The 21,922-nt window shown below is 39.6% G+C and overlaps 1 protein-coding gene across 6 annotated transcripts; it reads right to left on the reverse strand.

Moving 5' to 3' along the window:
- Window positions 1–1,518: 1,518 nt before the first annotated feature.
- On the reverse strand, window positions 1,519–21,566 carry LOC146576150 (nuclear GTPase SLIP-GC-like). Of its 6 annotated transcripts, none has more exons than XM_085271219.1 (26): window positions 21,475–21,566; window positions 21,200–21,388; window positions 20,916–20,994; window positions 19,840–19,867; window positions 19,623–19,704; window positions 19,340–19,452; window positions 17,668–17,709; window positions 17,524–17,562; window positions 17,089–17,113; window positions 16,854–16,940; window positions 16,449–16,536; window positions 15,456–15,672; window positions 15,117–15,335; window positions 13,794–14,000; window positions 13,526–13,701; window positions 9,783–9,876; window positions 9,612–9,699; window positions 9,372–9,493; window positions 8,947–9,120; window positions 5,529–5,683; window positions 5,303–5,420; window positions 5,082–5,190; window positions 4,852–4,982; window positions 4,579–4,660; window positions 4,312–4,389; window positions 1,519–4,158 (listed from the first exon to the last, which is right to left on the reverse strand). In XM_085271219.1, the coding sequence occupies exons 5-26, from the start codon at window positions 19,687–19,689 to the stop codon at window positions 4,040–4,042; spliced, it is 2,550 nt and encodes an 849-aa protein (XP_085127345.1). In that variant the 5' UTR covers window positions 19,690–19,704; window positions 19,840–19,867; window positions 20,916–20,994; window positions 21,200–21,388; window positions 21,475–21,566; the 3' UTR covers window positions 1,519–4,039. The 6 variants fall into 6 exon arrangements, with proteins under 6 accessions (XP_085127345.1, XP_085127343.1, XP_085127342.1 ...); XM_085271217.1 differs by having other exon boundaries at window positions 21,146–21,388; XM_085271216.1 differs by having other exon boundaries at window positions 20,916–21,388.
- Between the last annotated feature and the right edge of the window lie 356 nt (window positions 21,567–21,922).

The raw sequence follows: 21,922 nt of genomic DNA on the forward strand, positions 1-21,922 counted from the left end.
GGGGCTAAAAAAACAGGGCGCTCATGTAATAAAACTGGGATTTAAAGGGTTAAAACAATGAAAATATAATTAAAACTTGACATGGATATTTTAAGCAGAAGTAGTTTTAAAAGATTGACTAATTTAAAGTAGAAAAAAATATTGATATATAACATTTTTAGAGCACTTTTGGGGCGGGACCATTTTTGGTCCCGAGGTTCACGAAAGGGTGGGATTTTGAGGTTGCCCCAGGGAAATTGGACGATAGCTTGAGGGAAATAAAGGGTCTTTGAGGTGGTGTTTGTGCAGAAGGGTGTGGCTGAAAGACAGGTAGCAACCTGCCAGACAGTGTTTTTTTTTTTTTTTTGTCTTACACAACCCAAAGGGATAAAAGTTTACAAATGTTATGGGTTAAAAACAAGACAAAAACACTGTTTTATGTATACTTACAGTAAACTGGAAAACAAAACATTAAAAAAGAAGAAAAAAAAGTGGTCAACACAACAGACAGCTCAACATGTTAGGAATCTGCTCACTTGGATTTATATAGCGCTTTTCAAGGCACCCAAAGCACTTTACAATACCACTATTCATTCACTCTCACATTCATACACTGGTGGAGGCAAGCTACAGTTGTAGCCACAGCTGCCCTGGGGCAGACTGACAGAAGCGAGGCTGCCATATCGCGCCATCGACCCCTCTGGCCAACACCAGTAGGCAAGTAGGGTAAAGTGTCTTGCCCAGGGACACAACGACCAGGACAGAGAGCCCAGGGATCGAACCGGCGACCATCCGGTTACAGATGTGATCCCCAACCCCCTGAGCCACGGTCATTATTTTATAATGATAAAAATAATAACTCGTCTAGTTGCAAAGAGAAAAATGTTGTACTTTTTAGTCTTTCCAGAAGCTGATGCTGTATGTCTAAGACCATGTCTGTAATATGGTGGCTCAGAGTTTCGTTTGAGAGTGGGATGGTCAGTAGCTTGTTTGCAGCAGCCTCTCCCATCAGCTTATGACACATATACAGTATACAGCAACGGGTAAAATCAGTTCAGTGCTTCGTTGCGTAGCATTAGTCCACACTTTGCACACTGGGCTCTCAGGTCCGCCTCGTTTCCTCCGTTCACAAACACATACTTCAGGAAGTCAGGGTTAAACTTGCACAAAAATGTTGCCTTGTGGACGGGGGGTTGTCACTTTTATGTTCATTTTTGCATTTTAAGAACTTCTCCATATATTTTGCTATTTATAAACAGCGGGCAGACTGTCTTCTTCTGGTTGCTTATTGAGGCTGATTAAACAACCCCCAACAAGTGGTGGGAAGCTGCATTGGAAGTGAAATTATTTTTAATGGACAGGGACACAGGTGTAAAATACCTTTTTTTTCCAGCCCTCAAAGTGTGGCTCATGGCCCAGTGGTTAAGAATCACAGACTTATGTGATGCAGTATCAGTTTATACTGTAAATAACTACAAGAGGGTGGACAGGGTATGCTTTGACACATTTGTGAATCATTCAGAAAAACTGAGAAAAAGGTTGATGAAAGATTGATATTTATTCTGGTTCTTTTTTCCCCCCTCAAAAAACAAAAAGAAAGCAAACAAACGAAAACAACAAAAAACAATTCAAATTCAGAAGGATTTCCATAAGAGTAATGGGAGTAAAGACTATTCAGAGACTTATTTCAATGACTTTAAGCATTGAAAAATGCCTTAGTGGAATAAAATAAACTTCTGGCTATAATATTATGAATACGGCTGAAAAACTGTAATGAAGAAGGTCAAATGTTTTTGTCAAATTTTTATAACTTATATTAACAACTGAACCTAAACAAAAATGATGGCATTTTAGGATACTCATACTGATAGGTTTGTAGCTTGAACCTATTCGCTGGAACGTTGAAGACAATATAATTACACAGCAAGCAAGACACGAAGTAGGCAAAGTTCATATTCCTCGTGCACGGGAGAGAACCGGACAAACGCCGTTCCTTCGCTTGACCCCAGTTGCTCTCTCCGCTCCCCCGTAACACTGCTCTTTTATTGAGGTTACATGAATATGCATAGGTTCATTAACATATGACGTCTATATACAAACAAAGAGTACCTTTCCTGTGCGTTGTGTAAGTGTGTGTGTGTGAGTGTGTGGGGTCAGAGTGTGACCCCATAAATGACTTCCCTTAACCTGCTGGTCTGGAAAATCCAACAATCCATCTATATGTAAAAAGCACTTAGACTAAAACTGACATAGCTACATTAATCCTACCGTAAAACATTAAAACAAGGTACGACCTCTTCCCATGCTCCCAGGATGTAGGTGTGCATTCCTGGAATGCATTCCAAGCCTTTGCAGCCTGCTAAAGATCACACATCCTATCACTACACAATTGATTATACACCTCTAAGCATATATGGTTAAATCTTTCTAAGCATAAATGACAATCAACAATACAAAACCTAACACATGCTAAAAAAAAAAAGAAAAGAAAATAATATTTCCTGAAATGTAGAATTTATTACAAAGGTAAATTGGGTGTAACATTTTAAGACAAGCTTTTAGAAATAATGTGATAATATATTTTTAATACAAAATATACTCAGTTCTTTTGTGGGGAAGGAGTTAGTGCCTCAAATGGCACCGAGTACTTGGAAAGACCTGCATAACAACAAAAATGGCTGTTAGGTGTGACAGAGGTCAAATTCTGTTAACAACACACAATGTTGTCAAAATATCACAACAGATTCTGCTAATACTACTGCCAAAACAATGTTTATGTAATATTTTTTGTGAAGAATAAACATAGATGACAAGTCAGAAATGTTGTTGGGAGCAAGAAACGTACAATTAAAGAGCATGACAAGAAGTATGAATGTGTCCTTGAAAAAAAACTTTTACAAATAAATCTATGACTATTGGTGTTTCTTATACACAAATCCATCTAATCCTAATTCAGATATTGTTTTCAAGAAAAACACCCTCTGCTGTGGCTCTAATGTATGAAAACCTGTCAAAAACACATATTTGAGTGTGAAAAGTTGAGATGAAAAACTACTTTTAATCTCATAATCAGACAATTAATTCCACAGTGAAAAGAACTCCTGAAATTGAGGGAAAAGATGGACACAATGTAGAGGGATAAAACTAGTCATGTAGCTACAGGACGGAGATGGAGCTACTTACCCTAACTGACCAATCCTGTCTCAAAGTTTACAAGATCAATTTTAGGATTCATTAGATTATAGTACTAAACATTTTAGAAGTATTTGTAGGTAAATACAATTACAATTGTAATTGTAATTTTAGATAAAATACATTGATATTCCATTTAATTACAGGGGAATTACGCATTAGTCGTGGGCTGTATTATAAAGTGTTGCCATGTTTTTATCTTTTGTGTTAAGTAGACTGATTTTACATGTACTGAAATGTGTTATATAAATGTCATTGGCATCTGAATGAGCCATAACTAAATTCATAAAATAAAAACATTAAAATAGATTTGAAATATATGTAGAGTGATGTAATGTAAATCTCTTTCAGTTTTTCCTCAAACTGCTCTGTCAGCCTCAAGATTTGAATCATTAAAGATACAGACATTCTCAAAATCAAAGTCAAATGTCACCAAACAACTTTTAAATAGACCAAACAAAAACAACTGAAAATGATTGAGACATTGATTGGTATTGACATTGGTGTTTTGGTTTCTGTTCTATATTTCTTAGCTTGTGTATTCCTTTGCCCCTGATATCACTCTGACCCTTGTACTGTGTTCCTCCTGTTCTTGGTCAGAGTTATCCGTGTTCAGTCTGTGGATTTCCTGTTTTACTTTGAAGGTTCATATCTTATGTCAGTGTTTCTAGTTTCGCTTCCTCTGTCTCGTTTAGTCTAATTTCTCCCGGCTGTGTTCCCACCTGTTCCTCGTTTCCTCATTTGCCTACCAGTGTATTTTAGTCCCTGTCAGTTAGTTCTTGTTGTCGCATTGTTAACGTCAGTTCACCCTCGTGCTGTGTCGATCTCCTTGTGTTTCCCGTGAGTTTATGTTTTTTCCCAGTTCAGTTTAGTTTCCTTTGTAAGCTTGTTTTCCTGTGCCAGCAAATAAAGCTGAGATAAAAGCTTTTGAGTTCATCCCTTGAGTCTGAGTCCTGCATTTTAGGTCCACCACTCCTGCTTGCCTGCCTGCCACACAGCCAAACATGACAAAAACAGAAAAAGAGGTTTAACAAAGAGCGATAACAAATGGAAACTTTGGTTTCCATTGGTTCCATTAAGGACAATTGTTTTAATTTAAAACATTTAATGTAATACTGATGATGACATTTAAGGACTTACCAAGTGATGTTTCATCATCTGGAGTGGCTGCAAGTTGATCATAATATTTCTTCACCATCTCAAGCTCTGTTGAAACATCTGAAAAACAAAACATTTTTTAATTGTTTCCCACCACAGTAACAGTGTCACTCAGTAATTTTTAAGTTAATTAAAAAATAGATAGACAAATAGGTAAACAGACTGTGCTATCAGGTGCAAGGCTGTAAAGATAAAGAGAAAAGGAAGAAAGCATTATCAAATGTAATTACAGCAAACTGTCCTGTTTACCTGGGAGTGAGCTCCCATCAGTTTTAAATGAACTTTCAATGGATTCCGTCATAATTTTCTCCAGAATCTCCAGGATGTTTACCTATTTTAGAAATTGTAATTACTTATCACAGATCAAAATGTGTTAAAGTCAAATACAATTACATTTAGAAGTTTCTCAAACTGGATTAAAAATATAAATTGAACATACATTTTTGTCTAAGTCTATTCCAGCTAAACATAGAAAAAGCCTTTGGGTGAATTATAACAAAATATGGTAATCATATGACAAACCTTCAAACTGTGCAACTTCTCCAACATGGTATTTTTTGCCTGCTCAAACATGTCCTTATTTGAGTGCACGTGGTCCTTAATAGTCTCTCTCATGTTGTACAGCGTGCCTTCTCCTTCAAATTCTGCAGCCTCTACAATAAGACAGAAAGCTCCAATTAGATTTCTCTTTCTGAATAATGATAAATATGTGTTTTAGTGCCAAGTTGTGAATCTCTGATTTTATCTCTTACTGCAGTAGCCTTCTTCCATAATGTCTTCAATTGTCTCTGTCAGACTGCTGTAGACTTTTTTCTTCTGTTTCCGCATCGTTCTGTTCAGTTTTGCCTCAATTTTTTCTTCCTTAGACACAAAACATGAAATAGGATGAAAATCACTTTAAATCATATAAAGTCATAAAACATTTTTTTTTTTTACTGTCCATTAGTTTAGACAGGAAAGTTTCATCTCTTACCTCTGTCCTGAGAAACCTGAACTGCAGTTCAGCATTTTTGTACTTTTCAATCAGAGAATCAGTGTTAAGAGAAAATTCATTGATGACTCCATTGAATGCTCCACGTTCTGAGTCATTTCTAAAACATGTAAACATTGTGGTTATTAATGGCAGAATTGGCAAGTTTATATGTTATAAATTATCTTGAATAATATTATGTGACTGTTTAGAACTTGTCTTTTCTTACGGGAAGGTCTTTCTGAATTCTTCATCAATGCTGTCAGTCAGACATGAAGCTAACTTCATGTTAAGGTTAATTAGGGTCCCATTCTTTAGTTTGTGGACGCCCCCATTCTCAACGACACACTTCAGTACCCTGTGAAAAGCACCACCCTTCTTTCCCTAAAACAAAAAAGAAAACAGAATTATTTAAATACACTCAACAAAAATATAAACGCAACACCTTTGTTACTGCTCCCATTCCCCATGGGATGGACGTAGAGACCTAAAATTCATTCCAGATACACAATATAACCATCCCTCCCAAACAGTGGTCACAAATCAGTCCAAATGTGTGGTAGTGGGCACATCTGCTATATTGAGATAATCCATCCCACCTCACAGGTGTGCCACATCAGGATGCTGATCTGACATCATGAGTAGTGCACAGGTGTACCTCAGACTGCCCACAACAAAAGGCCACCCTGGAATGTGCAGTTTTGTCTCACAGCAAAATGCCACAGATGCCACAAGCAATGAGGGAGCGTGCAATTGGCATGCTGACAGCAGGAATGTCAACCAGATCTGTTGCCCGTGCATTGAATGTTCATTTCTCAACCATAAGCCGTCTCCACAGGCGTTTCAGGGAATATGGCAGCACATCCAACCGGCCTCACAACCGCAGACCTCGTGTAACCACACCAGCCCAGGACCTCCACATCCAGCAGGTTCACCTCCAAGATCGTCTGAGACCAGCCACCCAGACAGCTGCTGGAACAATTGGTTTGCACAACCAAACAATTTCTGCACAAACTGTCAGAAACCGTCTCAGGGACGCTCAACTGCATGCCCGTCGTCCTCATCGGGGTCTTGACCTGACTCCAGCTCGTCGCCGTAACAGACTTGCTCACATTCGATGGCGTCTGGCACGTTGGAGAGGTGTGCGCTTCACGGATGAATCATGGTTCATATTGTTCAGGGCAGATGGCAGCTGAGAATGTCCCAGTTCTTGCATGGCCAGCATACTCACCGGACATGTCACCCATTGAGCATGTTCGGGATGTGCTTGACCGGCGTATACGACAGCGTGTACCAGTTCCCACGAATATCCAACAACCTCGCACAGCCATTGAAGTGGAGTGGACCAACATTCCACAATTGACAATCTGATAGACTCCATGCGACGATGTGTTGCACTGCATGAGGCAAATGGTGGTCACACCAGATACTGACCGGTTCTGGGTCCCCAGACCCCCAATAGCGCAAAAAGCTGCACATTCCAGGGTGGCCTTTTGTTGTGGGCAGTCTGAGGTACACCTGTGCACTACTCATGATGTCAGATCAGCATCCTGATGTGGCACACCTGTGAGGTGGGATGGATTATCTCAATATAGCAGATGTGCCCACTACCACACATTTGGACTGATTTGTGACCACTGTTTGGGAGGGATGGTAATATTGTGTATCTGGACGAGCCATCAGGCAGCCTTCACACCTCCAACGACCCCAACAATAGAGGCACCTTGGACACTCATTCCCCCACCTCTCCCCCCTCCATAGAGCCATCACCACCTTCAAACTGTTCACCTGCAACACCCGCCCCCTCACCCCACACAAAAGAGGATTTCACACCACCTCCTCCGACCACAACTCTTCATATTCATGAAGCAGATGTGAGGAAGCAGTTTAAGAGTCTGAATGCTCGGAAAGCTCCCGGCCCAGACGGTGTGTCTCCTGCCACCCTCAGACACTGTGCAAACGAGCTGGCCCCAGTGTTTTCTGGCATCTTCAACTCCTCACTGCAGGCATGTCATGTGCCTGCCTGCTTCAAGTCCTCTACCATAATCCCTGTCCTCAAGAAACCCAGGATCACTGGACTAAATGACTACAGACCCGTGGCTCTGACATCTGTGGTCATGAAGTCTTTTGAGCGCCTAGTTCTCTCCCATCTCAAGACCCTCACGGCCCCCCTCCTGGACCCCCTGCAGTTTGCATATAGAGCCAACAGGTCTGTAGACGACGCCATCAACATGGCCCTACACTTCATCCTGCAGCATCTGGACTCCCCAGGAACCTACGCCAGGATCCTGTTTGTGGACTTCAGCTCTGCCTTCAACACCATCCTTCCAGACCATCTCCGAGGCAAGCTTTCCCAGATGAATGTGCCTGATCCCATCTGCCGGTGGATCACTGACTTCCTGACGGACAGGAAGCAGCACGTGAGGCTGGGAAAGAATGTCTCGGACTCCCGGACCATCAGCACCGGCTCCCCTCAGGGCTGTGTTCTTTCTCCTCTGCTCTTCTCCCTGTACACCAACTGCTGCACCTCCACCCACCAGTCTGTCAAGCTAATCAAGTTCGCAGATGACACCACCGTCATTGGGCTCATCTCTGACGGGGATGAGTCTGCCTACAGGAGGGAGGTTGAACGTCTGGTGTCTTGGTGCAGCCACAACAACCTGGTGCTGAATGCCCAGAAGACAGTGGAGATTATTGTGGACTTCAGGAAGCACACAGCCCCACTCCCCCCCATCATCCTGACTGACACCCCCATCACCTCTGTGGACTCATTCCGCTTCCTGGGTACCACCATCACCCAGGACCTGAAGTGGGAGCCCACCATCACCTCCGTCATTAAGAAAGCCCAGCAGAGGATGTACTTCCTGAGGCAGCTGAAGAAATTCAACCTGCCAACACGGACGATGATGCAATTCTACACTGCAATCATCGAGTCCATCCTCACCTCCTCCATCACCGTGTGGTACGCTGGAGCCACTATCAGGGACAAACAGAGACTGCAGCGTGTTGTGCGCTCTGCTGAGAAGGTGATTGGCTGCAGACTCCCATCTCTGCAGGACCTGTACACCTCCAGGACACTGCGGCGTGCAGCCCGGATCTCAGCTGACCCTTCTCACCCTGGACACAGTCTGTTTGACCTGCTCCCCTCAGGCAGGAGGCTCCGGTCCATTCGCACCAGAACCTCTCGCCACAAGAACAGTTTCTTCCCCTCTGCTGTTGGACACATGAACAATAACCATATGACTGTTCCCACCACTAACACATGACCCTACGCTGTGTCACTGCATCATTTCATGTCTGGCACTGATCACCACCTGCACTCGTGTATATATCTTTCTACGTAGCACTCATAATTCCTATTCTCATGTATATATCTCATGTATATCTCATGCATATATCTTTCTTTCTACATAGCACTTTAATTCTTATTGTTTGCACTGAAGCACCGCAGCAATTTCCTAATGTTGTAAACCTCAACATCTGGCAATAAACCCATTCTGATTCTGATTCTGAATGAATTTTAGGTCTCTACGTCCATCCCATGGGGAATGGGAGCAGTAACAAAGGTGTTGCGTTTATATTTTTGTTGAGTGTACATATTACTGTTAAATCTGTAACTTTTTTGTAACTATATTTAAAATACATACATGATACAAGAAGTTCTTGAGTTTTTCTCCATATGAACCTTTGGATTTCTCAACGCCATCATTAAGACATTTTTCAAAAGCCATTATGGTCTCTTCCATTTCTTTTCGGACCTTTTCAAGTTGGAAGTTCATGATTCTCTCAAGTTCTGCAAACACCTCGCCTTTTTTACTATCCTGAAAAATATTTGAAGTAATAAAACCATAAAAACTACTTGTCGTTTCTTATAGGTTCTTGAATTCAGTTGGTTTTAAAAATCACTTTTCTGTAATAAGAACCTGAGAAGCTAAATATAACAGCAAAAATGCATGAGATAAGTAATAACCCATAAATTATTTTTTTTAAAAACTAAATAAGAAACACAAAGACAATTGAGAAATCCCAAAATATAAGAGAATGTTGTTGTATATGTTTTACTTGACCTTACCACTCCTCTGGAGTTGGCTCCTTGAATCAAAGCAAGAATCCCATAAGCTCCACTCACATAGTTTACTGTCTCTGAGTGACAGTCATTGAGCTCTTGCAAAAATCTCTGAAGTTTGGTTATTTCTGTTAAGAAGAAATTTCAGTGCCACAGTTTGACATTACATATTTTAATTCAAACTAAACGTTTTTTTCTTTCAGTCAGAGCAAACTAAAACAACATGTGCATCAAGACTTCACCTACCAGTTTCTTCTGGACTTAGATGCTTCCCTTTTAGGAACTCTCTGGAGCTCACTGTGAACACTTTGAAACTGTCATCAGTGAAGTGTTTCTGGGGGGAAAATGATTTAATTTTAAAGCATCCTTACAACTGTGGAGAGTCTGTATTATTTTCTGTAAGCCTATAAAACTCACCTTAATCTTGGTTCGCTTGTTGAATGCTTTCTTTACTCCATCCTTGGCTTGAATGTTTCTTTTAACTATTCGATCATGGATATCAGCTGATGAACTACATGAAATTTGCATATATGTACTGTTATCATCATCACTATTATTATCACCATCATTAATTTGGGGCAGGCTGGGTGGTTTTGATTTACTCTTGAGTTATGTCCACATGTCCACGGGTATTTTTGAAAACTGAGATTTTTTGTCTTCGTTTAAAAAAACCCCAATCCACATGTGCAGTTTAAAAAATATATCTCTGTTCACATGTAAACGCAAACACAAAGTAAAACGCTGTCAAGAACATGCCAAATCCTAACCTTCTTGGGAGGGAACAGGTAAACACAAAACCTTAAGTACTTCTGAAAAGTTTTGGTTTTTCTGAAAAGGCAACTACTTTTGTGTTACTTTTCAAGTGCCATTTTCAAACGCTTTCATTATTTGAATAATGTTAATAACTAAAGACAGTATTTTGGATTTTGCCTCACTGGTTTATTCAAATAAGAACGAAACTGACAATCAGTGTTGGTCAAGTTACTTGAAAAAAGTAATCAGTAACTAATTACTGATTACTTCCCCCAAAAAGTAATCCCATTACTTTACTGATTACTTATTTTCTAAAGTAATTAATTACTTAGTTACTTTTTATAAACACAATTTACAACCTGAAGAGGTGATAAAGCGATAGATCTCTCAGCCCAATTCTACTTTTTCTGCATAATCCATCATACAAAATGTAATCAAATGGAAAAGTCCTTTTTTAAAACTTGTTTTATTCGTTTTAACTATTTAACTTTATGCATCAAGCAAAAATTTAATTAAATTTTATATGCAACATTCTCTGACTGGAAGAAAACACAGCAGAAAATAAATAAAGTCAAAGACTAGCGCTCCTGTTGCTCTATTTTCACCTGTAAAGCAGGAGTAGGGTAGGCGGAGGTTTCCCCTGGTGCAGGTGTGCCGCAGCGGTCAGTGGAAGAATCCGCGAGTTTCTCTGTGAATTTCCCATTATGTCGTAGCGGACTTGGTGCTTGCTTGGAAGTTTAGGGGGTTTTTTCGCTGTAAAAAGAAGTTTTCTTCCCATGCACAACGGACACTAATGTTTTTGTCACTTTTTATGGAATCAAACTCAAAGGTCAGTACTTCCACGCTTTAAACGCTGCACGCTCATACTCTCTCCCACACTCGATATATTATCCATTGTTGATCTGCACACAGAACGTCGTCGATCTGTCACGAACGTCGCACTCGCTTATGTCACTGTCATGAGACATTCTCGCAAAAAAAAAAATCACGGTTTTAGTAACGCAGTAATGCAGCGTTCCTACGGGAAAGTAACAGTAATCTAATTACTGTTTTTGCAACAGTAATCCCTTACTTTACTCGTTACTTGAAAAAAGTAATCGGATTACAGTAACGCGTTACAAGTAACGCGTTACTACATTAGTCTGAGTGATTCAAAATCATAAGTCACAGCGCTGTGAAATATGGCTGGTGTAGACTCACAATTTAGGAATAGACAAGATGCATACAGCATACAAATATTTAATTTAAAAAAATTAAATTTATTCAAAAACAACGACGTGTTGGCATCGGGATTTGGCTTCTGTTTAATGTAGAAGCCACGTCCGAAGTTCACTCTAGGGGTGTCCAAATTCATAGACTGCATCCTCCTGAGGACCCGGCCTTCGCGGTCTACATGGGCCGGGTCCTCAGGAGGCCGGGTAGGCCAGAAGTGAGCAACTGTGAAATTGGACGATCTAGCCTTCAATTTTGCGTCACCAGCTGTCTCGGAGTTTAATAAACTCAGTCGTCTGCTCCTTGCTATCTAAAATATAACAGGACACTGGCATAAATTCTCGATCATCTCACACTTCTGTTTAATCAGTTTTCTGTTTGACGTTTATTCAGCTGTGTAAAAACCCTGGAAGAACCCACCCAAGGGATTAATAAAGTTTTATTTAATCTACTATAATCTAATAATTTTAATCTCAGCCAAAATGATTTACACAAACAAATAAAACACTGAAAAAAGCCAAACAATAACATTTTCAGTTATCTAAGTGACTTTATTTGATGAGATCATGTTTAACCTGATTAGCGAAAGACCGCGGGAGGTTTGAAAACAATGTGCCAGGAGTTTGCTGTTCTCGAGCTATCGAGCTCCTGGGTAACAGACGTATCCGAAAAAGTCGGAGCACTTTTGCAAATATGTGATGTTTTGATAAACTGCCGCCATTGTTGGAAACTGGAATTGTCTTGGCCGCGCTATGAATTCTGGGATATGGTGGGCCACGAAGGATACACCCAACCCATCCTTCAAATCTGGGGAAATGAGGGACGCATTCGTTGGCCGCATTCGTAGGAGTCTACGAATTTGGACAGCCCTCATTGCGTTGCTGTGATGTAATCGGCCAAGAAATGCGGCCTCAGCAGGATGCAGCCCATGAATTTGGACACCTCTTCTGACTCCTGTCTTTCAAAATGGAGGGACAGTAACTGCGGGTGTATATGTAAGCGTCTAAAAACTGCAGATAGTAAGATTAACAGCAACAGTATACTGTGTAAATCCACCATTGTAGAAATTCATTTCATCTAAACAATATTTTGGTGTACAGCATGATGTCAAAACGTTGCGTGACGAAATCTCTGTATTCGAGTTAAACACAGAAACGGAGTTTTCAAAAATATCCACGCTGGCACGAGTTAAAAAAAAACAACTCAGTTATTAGTGATACAAAACACAGTTTACGTGCGGACAAAAAGCCCAAACGCATTGGAAAAGCTGCGTTTTCAAAAATACCCATGTAGGTGTGGACGTAGCTTTGGTCTTCAGGTGGAAATGTGGGAGGCTCCCTTTCTGACAAAGCTGAGCTTTCCCTGGCTGTTGCACACCTGTAACTCATGGTCATCGCCTAAATTGTGTTTAAAGACTGGCTGTGGCACTGCTTCTCTGCCACCTTAGGGTGTTGCTCTCCACTAATTCACCAGTTCATTTTATATATTTCTTTCATTGTAAATAAACCTATTAAATGTCATATTAGTTGTGCAAGTCTGCCTTGCGGATCCAGTTTATAATGATATGACTTTATTTATTTAATGTATTTATTTTGACTGTTAAAAAAAGCCAAACAAACTCGCAAATATGGGAGACTGGTAGCATTTATTCTAAAGCACTTGGAGAAAGGCCAGCATGTTTATTTGGATCGTGATGTCACCACACGCTGACATGCTCACATACAAATGGTTTTTTTTGTCACAGCAACTATTTTAACTTTGTTGCTGAAGGACAGTGTAATGGCACTTTTGCTTTACAATGTAAAATTGTTGAATTACTCGACTGTAAGGACCAGGATATGCACGATTTCCTATAATCTCATAGATTATGTGCAACATACATTAAAGCTGCCACGATGTCAGTTTCATCTCTTTCTCCTCCTGCTCTGCTGTTATTGCTCACCCTCTTCTCTCTTGCTGTCCCTCTACCACTGCCTTTCCCACTCTCCTCTATTCCCCTCCCTCTCTGTGTATTACTCAGTCCACCATCTTCAGTAAACTTTATAAAATTGTATCTGCCTCTCAGACTCCTTTTGACCCAAATGTTCTGTATTAATTACAACAAAGGCTCAACCAAGTGCTTCATTTTTTCTCTAGCCTGCATTGATCTTACATGAAAACACCTTGTAGTTGCTCAGCATTCAAAATGTACTTACAGATCATCAGAATCATCAAGAAGATCAGACTTGGTGCAGATAAAGTGAATTTGCTGACATTCGCCACCATTTCCAATCAGACTACTGACACTTTCCAGGATCTCCCAGGCCTCTTTCTCTGATGCTGCTCGATTAATCTCAGTCACAATCCACACAGTAGAACAATCTCCAACTATCTGAAAGGAGAATAACATGTTTCAGTGCTTCATTGAAAGATGACTGTTTACAGACAACACAGTATAAGCAAAGAGCAGTAAATGTGAATTACCCCTTTCCACATCTGATCTCTGCTCTTGTTACAGTCACCATTTCCAGGAAGGTCCACAAGTGTGACATGCTGGAGGAAAGGATTGTTTGGCACCCTGACAGTCACACACTTCACTAGTGGCCAAAACCATGTTTTTCCTTCATTATCTTCTCCTTGTTTTGACTCACTTCTTGTGTACTTGACAAATTGTGCAGAAAGTTCATTAGCCTGCAATAAATAGTAAAAGCAGTGCAGTTTAATTTCAGTCCTCACAGAATGTGCTTTATAGAAATCATTAAAAAGTCAGTGACATAAAAAAGGTTAAGTAATTAGTGTTAAGTTTTAGATTTAAATGATCAGATTGTGTCATGTACAAGCTTCCCTTTGTGTTATATTGGACCAAGAAAAACATCAATCAAATCCAAAATGAAAATAGATTTTTAGGATTTATTTAATTTTTATTCTCTATTTAAATCATGCTATGAACACTCTTGTTCTCAACAGCCAGTATTACTATTAGCAGAAACTACTTCATGTCGGCATTTTGCACAGTTGTCCACTTTAACTGACTGTCAGACACTGATTTACTTTGTGGCCACTTTGATTCAGTCTTTGCTGAATTTGCTCAGCAGTGAATTTCTACGGTGCAATTTAAAGTGTAAGAGTAGGTTAAAATAGGGAACTGATCACTGTTGTGTAAAGACGTAAAGGTTCTGACTGCGATTTAAGAAGAAGAAGAAGAAGAAAATCATGCTCTACAAAACCAGACCTGGACCAGTCTTGGGTCTTGTTAACCACAGTTATTACAAGAAGAGATTTTTTTCTGGAAATGTGATCATCTAAAGATCATTGTGGGAACTCAGTAAGATCTGTTTCGATCAGTGGATCTGTTTTCAGTGTTTTGTTTTTTGGACTTTTGACTCTATGCTGCATTCTGTTTTCAGAAGTGAACTTTGTTTCTAGCTCTTAGTCTTTTGTTAATTTTTTCAGTTCCCTTTTGTGTTTAGGTTGTGCTAGTTTCACCTGTGTGCCCTTCCCAGCATTGCCACTGGGTAATCTATCATGGCTGTCTGTTATAGTAGTAATATGATGTTATTACGTGCTACGTCGTCTCACTCACAGCATGACTATTATGTAATTTCTTCTGCTCCTTCTGTATTACTAGCAGTTGGTAACCCATTTAATTAGAGCAGGTAGTTATGGGATCTCAGCATAATCTGATAATTTGGTCAGTTTCCTTTTGTGTCCAGGTTGTCCTAGTTTCACCTGTGTGCATTTCCCAGCATCCCCAGTGTGTAGTCTATCATGGCTGTCTGTTATAGTAGTAATATGAGTTTGTCTTACTGATTCACATGTCAAAATCTTTCGCCTGGATTGGAGAAATTCTGGAATTTCTCTGAAATATTTGTTCTCCATGAGGTTTTCAAAGGACCTTTTCCAGTCTTCTCCATACAGTGCTGTCAGCTTTTCAACAGCATCATGATAATCATCGTCTTCCTTGTCCTGATTTTTATTATTGCCAAGAAGCTGACGCTGAAATGACCACAACTCATCGTTCCACTCCTACAAAAATAGATGACAAGCAATTTATTGAGGTATGTACCCAACCTTAAACCGCAAGAACTGGACTCTAACACATGTTATAGGTTTAAGTAAAAATCAGACTTTCAGAACTCATTTTACCTCCTTTGTGATGAACTCAATTTCTACTTCATACTTTGTGCTACGTGTGTTGGCTTCCACTTTGATCATGACTGAGGTGCAGGCATTGATGCTTCCTGAGGGTAAAAGATTCTTCTCTTTGATGATGGCATTTATCAAAGAGCTCTTTCCAGCCCCAGTTTTACCAAAGACGCCAACCAGCTCCCTCTTGTCTGTCTCCAAATCACTGATCTTTTTCCTGTTGAACAAGATTTTAAATATGGGTTAAATGATTCAGTCATGAAAACATTTTTAAACATGCTTTAAAAGTGAGAGTTTAAAAGAGAGTTATAATCATGGTAGTGATTTTTCAATGAATCATTACTAGTTTTATACACTGGTTCCACAAATTGTTTATTATATGTTGTTTTATTTTACTACTGAATTATTTCAGCATCTATAATTGTACTGCTGTATGTCAGCAGTTTGTGTCATACAATCTGACACAAGAAAGGAAAGAACCAAAAGGATTCATGTTCAGGCAGCACGGTGGCATGATGTTTAGCACTGTTGTCTCACACCAACATCTGGCTTGGGAACTTTTTATTTTGAGTTTATCTCCATGTTTGCCTCGGTTCTCTCCCGGTACTCTGTCTTTCTCCAACAGTCCAAAGACGTGCAATTAGTACTGATTCTAAATCCTCATCAATGTAGTTACTCATTCCTGTCACTGTTTCTTGGTGTAACCAGTGTGACTTCCATAAAGTGTGTTTGGACTGAATTATTTTAATTGTTGCGTTCATGTGAATATACTGCTCATTTTTGTGTGAGTCAAGACTCTTGAAAAGGGACCATCTTCTCCGTGTGACTCAATTACACATAACTAGCAGCTTCTGAGGATGTTTTACAGCCATTTTCTGCATTTTTGCTTTCTTTAAAAACAAACTCTCTGTGATTTGTTTGTGAAACTGTCACGTGATCAGGAGTGGAACCAGGCCCATACATTACAAAATATAAAAAAAACATAATACTCACTTCAAGAAAGCACTGAGTTTGTCTTGGTCATTTAGTCTGGCATGTACAAATGTCATGATGCTTTTCACATCAGACAGTATGATTGATTCTGTGGACAAAAAAGTAAAAAACTATTTAGAAGGAATTATAGACTAGAATAACCAGAAAATGTAAAATCTCATGTTAAAAAAACAAACAAAACAAACCTGTGTGAATTAGAGTATATCAGGACCATAATGTGACCACTTACCAATTAACCCTAATATACCATGCATCATGTGACTGTTACATTTTGACAACAAGCCAAAGGAAAAGTAATTTCTAGCATCAAAGATGAAACTGGCATGTTGGGCAAATTGTGCTGCACAGAAATTTAACCCTATAGTGGCTTAAACTGTGACACTGTTTAGTAAGAGACGTAAATACCTGCAAATCCTGGCATAGACAGACGTTGTCGCTTAGCTGGTGACTGCAACCTGCTGGCATCAGTTTGAAGGTCTGATTTTCTCTTTCCTGATTGGATAAAAACAACAAAAAATAATAAAAGAAAAAAACGTGTTTCTCTCAGTAAATTTATTCTTAGTAAAGTTATGTAGATTGCAAAAAATATTGGTGCCACAGACTAATATGAGATGCAATAAATACGATGCATGTGTCTCACCTGTATCACTCGTGGATGGCAAGACCTGAGGATGAATATGAGTTATACAGGAAATTATTACTATTTGCATTGGCATTGCTCTTTAACAGTATTTAAAGGACACTAACGTACAAGTTTTACAATCAACAAACTTAAATGCAGTTATGTATTCAACCAGCAGGCTGATACATCATAAATTACCTTCTTCTTAGTAAACATCTGTGAGACGATTCTTTTGCATAATTAAGTCGCAGTCCCAAAGACCTACAGAGACTGTTGGCAAACCCCCTAGCTAGGGCAAAATGTATATTCTCCAACCCCCTATGAATAAATTTTTTAGATTCAGTCATTTATTGGTTTCTGTAGAGAGTGGTCAGTCTCTATAGACCAGAGGATGGAGCTTTACTTTGTATCAGGCAGTTGGCCCAAATGTCTGAAGTTCAGTATAATCCTTACCTGAACCACATCAGCTGCTTCTTCATGCTCCTGTTCAAGCTGCAGATAAAAAGTGCAAAGCAGTGTTTAATATTAAGCTCTTAAACATGTATTTGTCATGTGGACATTAAATCTGAAGGGGGAAAAAAACTGTTTTTAACTTACTTGGAAAAAAACAATTGGTTCCTGATTTGAGTTTTGTTCTTCCTATCACAATCAAAACAATTAAAATCTACATTAGTTAAGAATTAATACAATTAAATATAATTACTGCCAGTGAAACATTGTCACCAGTGGGTCACTTGGTGTTTGCTTTCTGCATTAGAGTATGACTTCTTGTTCCAACACACAGTGGTGTTTTTGTGTAGCTTATCTGGGTAGCCAATTTAATTAAAAACTTATAACGTATTTCAAGGTGTAATCTTCAACCATTCACTCAGGAACACAGAATTGGAGACTCGACTTCACACCCTTAAACATCCCGTAGCTAGCCAGGCCCCTTTAGCCGGGGCACAGCCAAAGGTAGTGTAGGCCCCATTGGCTTCCGCTGGCAGATTGTCCCGAGCAGTCGGGGAAACAAGATGACTGGGTGACAATAGGGCTGCCACGATTAGTCGACTAGTCACGATTACGTCGACTATCAAAATTGTTGACGACTGATTTAATAGTCGACACGACGTTTGAAGCTTTGTAAGATCCCAAAAGACGCAGGAATGAGTAGTAGGATTTAAGAGTGTAATAACAGACTGAAACAGAAGATGGCAGCACTGCATGTACAAGGATGCCAGCTGCCGTTAAACCCCGAAGAAGAAGAAGTAGCTGTGTCCCAGAATTCATAGCGCGGCCCAGCTCAGTTTCCAACAATGGCGGCAATTACAATCTATTAGCCAAAGGTTAGCTCCTTCTGGCAGATTGTCCCGAGCAGCCGGGGAAACAGGATGACTGGGTGACGATGAGGAGGAAGCAGAGTCTTAAACAGAAGCTCCTGGTACACCACCAATCTGTTCATGTGTCTAACTGTTTTTCCCCACTTATTGAATCACCTGCCAGGCAACAAACTCTGGTAAGTAACTAGGAAAGTAACTATTTCGTTACTTAAAAAAAAATATCCAGATCTTTTTTTTTTCACACACACACACACACACACACACACACACACACACACACACACACACACACACACACACACACACACACACACACACACACAAATAGATGCACAAACCTAAAAATTTCAGATATTCTGGTTTACAAGGTTAAAAAACTGAGTTTACAACTACACATTTGATTTACAAGTACAAAATATTTATGACCACAATTTAAGCCCATAGAAAGGGTGGAGTTTTTTGTTTTTGCTCCTTAGAAAATGCAGCTTTTACAGTTTCTTCCTGCAGCAAACATAGCAATACTATTCAGGAGAAAATCTATCTAATTTAGAATAGAATAGAATAGAATAGAATTCAACTTTATTGTCATTGCACATGCACAGGTACAGGGCAACGAAATGCAGTTTGCATCCATCCAGAAGTGCTTTAAGTGATATAGATATATTACAAGTCTCCCCTTTAAATTAGCTGAAGACAGCTTCAACCATCTGTGTGTTGAAAAACTGTAATGTGTCCACACCACATGTTTTTGTTAGTAACAGTAACAATATTGTAAAGATAGAAATAGCAATTAGTTAGATTACTAGTTACTGAAAAAAAAGTAACAGCGTTACTTTTATTGCTGTTGTTCCCATCACTGATTATTACTGCCAGTGCATTTTTAAATATACAGATAATTCTAACAAAACTTCACCTCTGTATATAGCAATATTTTTTTGAAACTTAATTACCTTTAACAGCTTGAGTCTCTTCTTGAATTTCACTCTTGGTCCAGCTTTTGTGATCAAATTATCAATTTCTCGATCATCAAGCTCATACAGACTTTCAGCATCGATTTGTTCATCTGTAATTAAAAATAAAGTTGCAGAGATAAAGTTTATTCTCAACTTGCTTCAGAAATTCTTGTTAATGACTGAAAAAGCAATCGGCCCAAATCTATGAGCTGTTTTACAGTTAACAGATCACATCAGTATCAATATCTGTACCCATCACATATTTACATTAATACTTTACCTTTAAATTTCTCCACCAACTCACTTAGCCCCCATTCAACCAGTTTGGTTCTTACGAAATCATCCATGACCAAGAAATGAAACTGTAAGATAAAATGCAATATTTAACCAGACAATACTGCTTTACAGATTAGAGATTTGTGATCGACTTCTCCGTTAATGCATATATAATCAGAGACACTGATATTAAATTCAGATTAAAAGTTCAAACTGCTCACCTTTTGTCGAAAGTAATGCAGGAAAAGGCTGCTGAGGGAGATGTGAGGGAAGCAGTGAGACACAAACACGAAACAGGCGGGAAAAATAAAAATCAAGCAAAAAGCAAAGTCCACAAACAGATACGGTTAAAAACAAACTGGAACTGTGTGGCTCAGACTGCACAGGTGCAACTGCATCTATACATATAATAGAAAGGCTAATCCAACACGAGTAAAGCGGGTGCAGGGAAAAGCAGAACGGAAAACTGAGAGAAGCAGGAAGAGGTGGTGTTTGTGCAGAAGGGTGTGGCTGGCAGACAGGTAACAACCTGCCTCGGAGCAAATGTTTTGTTTTTCTTTTTTGTTTTACTTTTTTAACAGAGGAGTGAAACGATGTTGGGTGATGAACACTTTTAAAACAATACTTATTAATACTATCTTTAATCCTCAAAAGTATTAATAAAAATAGAAATTGCCACTCTTTTCTGTCACAGTCATCAGCCACAACCATCCCACAATAGATAAATGCAACTGTTATGTTTGACTTGCTGAATTATGGTGTATAGGTAGTAGATTCACTGACAGTTAGAAGGAAAAAGAATTTATAAATCTTGGCTGAAAGTTGTTGCTTAATCAGTGTTTGTGCTTTTAGAATGGCGTATTTAACATGCTCAAATGTTGTATCGCTACATAAAATAATTGTGGTTCACACAAACATGCCTTCTTATCCTCCCTGCGCTATTCGTTTTATGTTAATGTATTTAGATTGTAAAACACAAAAAGGGACAGCATATGAAAACATACATACATCTGTAGGGCCACATTAAATATCTGCAGTTTGTGATGTGATTATAGAACTAAAACAAATGATTTTCCTTCCATATTCAAAGTGCCAAAGAGAATGAGATCCCTCGGTTCATCTCTGTCTAAAAGTGGAGTAAAAGGACTTAGCATCCAGCCTTTTAATGGGAATCGTGATGCAGAGTGATAAAACTGAGATTACTTAGATGTTATTTTGCTAACGGTTAATCGTGTTTAAATTTAATCAACATGATGAAATAGAAAGTGTAGTTTGGGTAATGAAATTATTTTCATACCTGACATTTTCATCCAGATTCCACGAGTGTTTTTGACTACGCTGCTCATCCTTGTGTTTCTGCGTGAGATTGTGGAAGTCTGAGAGATGTGAGAATCTCTGAGTTTACCGTGTAGGATTAAGAAAGAAGTTATATTAAGTGTGTTGTGATTAGTAAATGCAGAAGATTCATGTGTAATGAATAGAATATATGTGATTATACATGAAGTGTATGAAGGAAAGTATATTCACATGCGAGAGAAACAACAGGATGGGATGCCCATCTTCCCCCCTTCTTCCTCTTACCACACTTGGTAAGATGCGATGAAAGCAGTGCGTTTATTTACAGTGAAGAGATGTTACATAACAATACATTCCAGTGCGTTCCGTCGACTCCCGTGCAGTGTCTTCTCCCAAAATGTCCGTGTTCGCGCTCTCCGCTCCCGTGTCTCTGCAGTCTCCGTGCTTGCTGCTCTCTACCATTCCACGCTCCTCCTGGGGGGGGAAATAATAGCGGCAGCCGTCAGGACACTTTATCGGCGGGCATATACACACTGAACTTGTAACTCTAGGAAACTGACATGGAGTCTCACACAACAATCCCACGTCAAGGAGCGCTCAGCCACACTGTTAAGTAGCTGCCCAACGAGGCTTGATCAGCTCCAGGTGTGTGATGATCTTCAGGTGTGGCCAGCAACCTGGCAGGGCCACACCCACCAAGCCTGAAGGTGCCTGTCACAACTGCACACGCACACACAGACACACCTCCCTATACACACACAAGCATGAACATGCTTGGGAAAGGCAGCACAGTGCAGAAAAATATATAAAATGAGACCCCAACTGCTCGTGGACCCTGGGTCGCTCAGACCCAGGTCAATGACACCTGTAATATTTTAATATCACACAAAAGGTTATAAAAGGTTACTTTGGCTATAAAAGTTAGCAGATCCTTGGGCCCTATTTTACAGGCCACTAAACTTTAACCCAGTTAGTTACCAGGTACACAGCTGCTGATAAGACATGTGA

The sequence above is a fragment of the Mchenga conophoros genome, linkage group LG4, assembly GCF_057382185.1.
Source record: "Mchenga conophoros isolate Kocher_MC1m ecotype Shallow Benthic linkage group LG4, M_conophoros_male_GT1.1, whole genome shotgun sequence".
NCBI classification, from domain to species: domain Eukaryota; kingdom Metazoa; phylum Chordata; class Actinopteri; order Cichliformes; family Cichlidae; genus Mchenga; species Mchenga conophoros.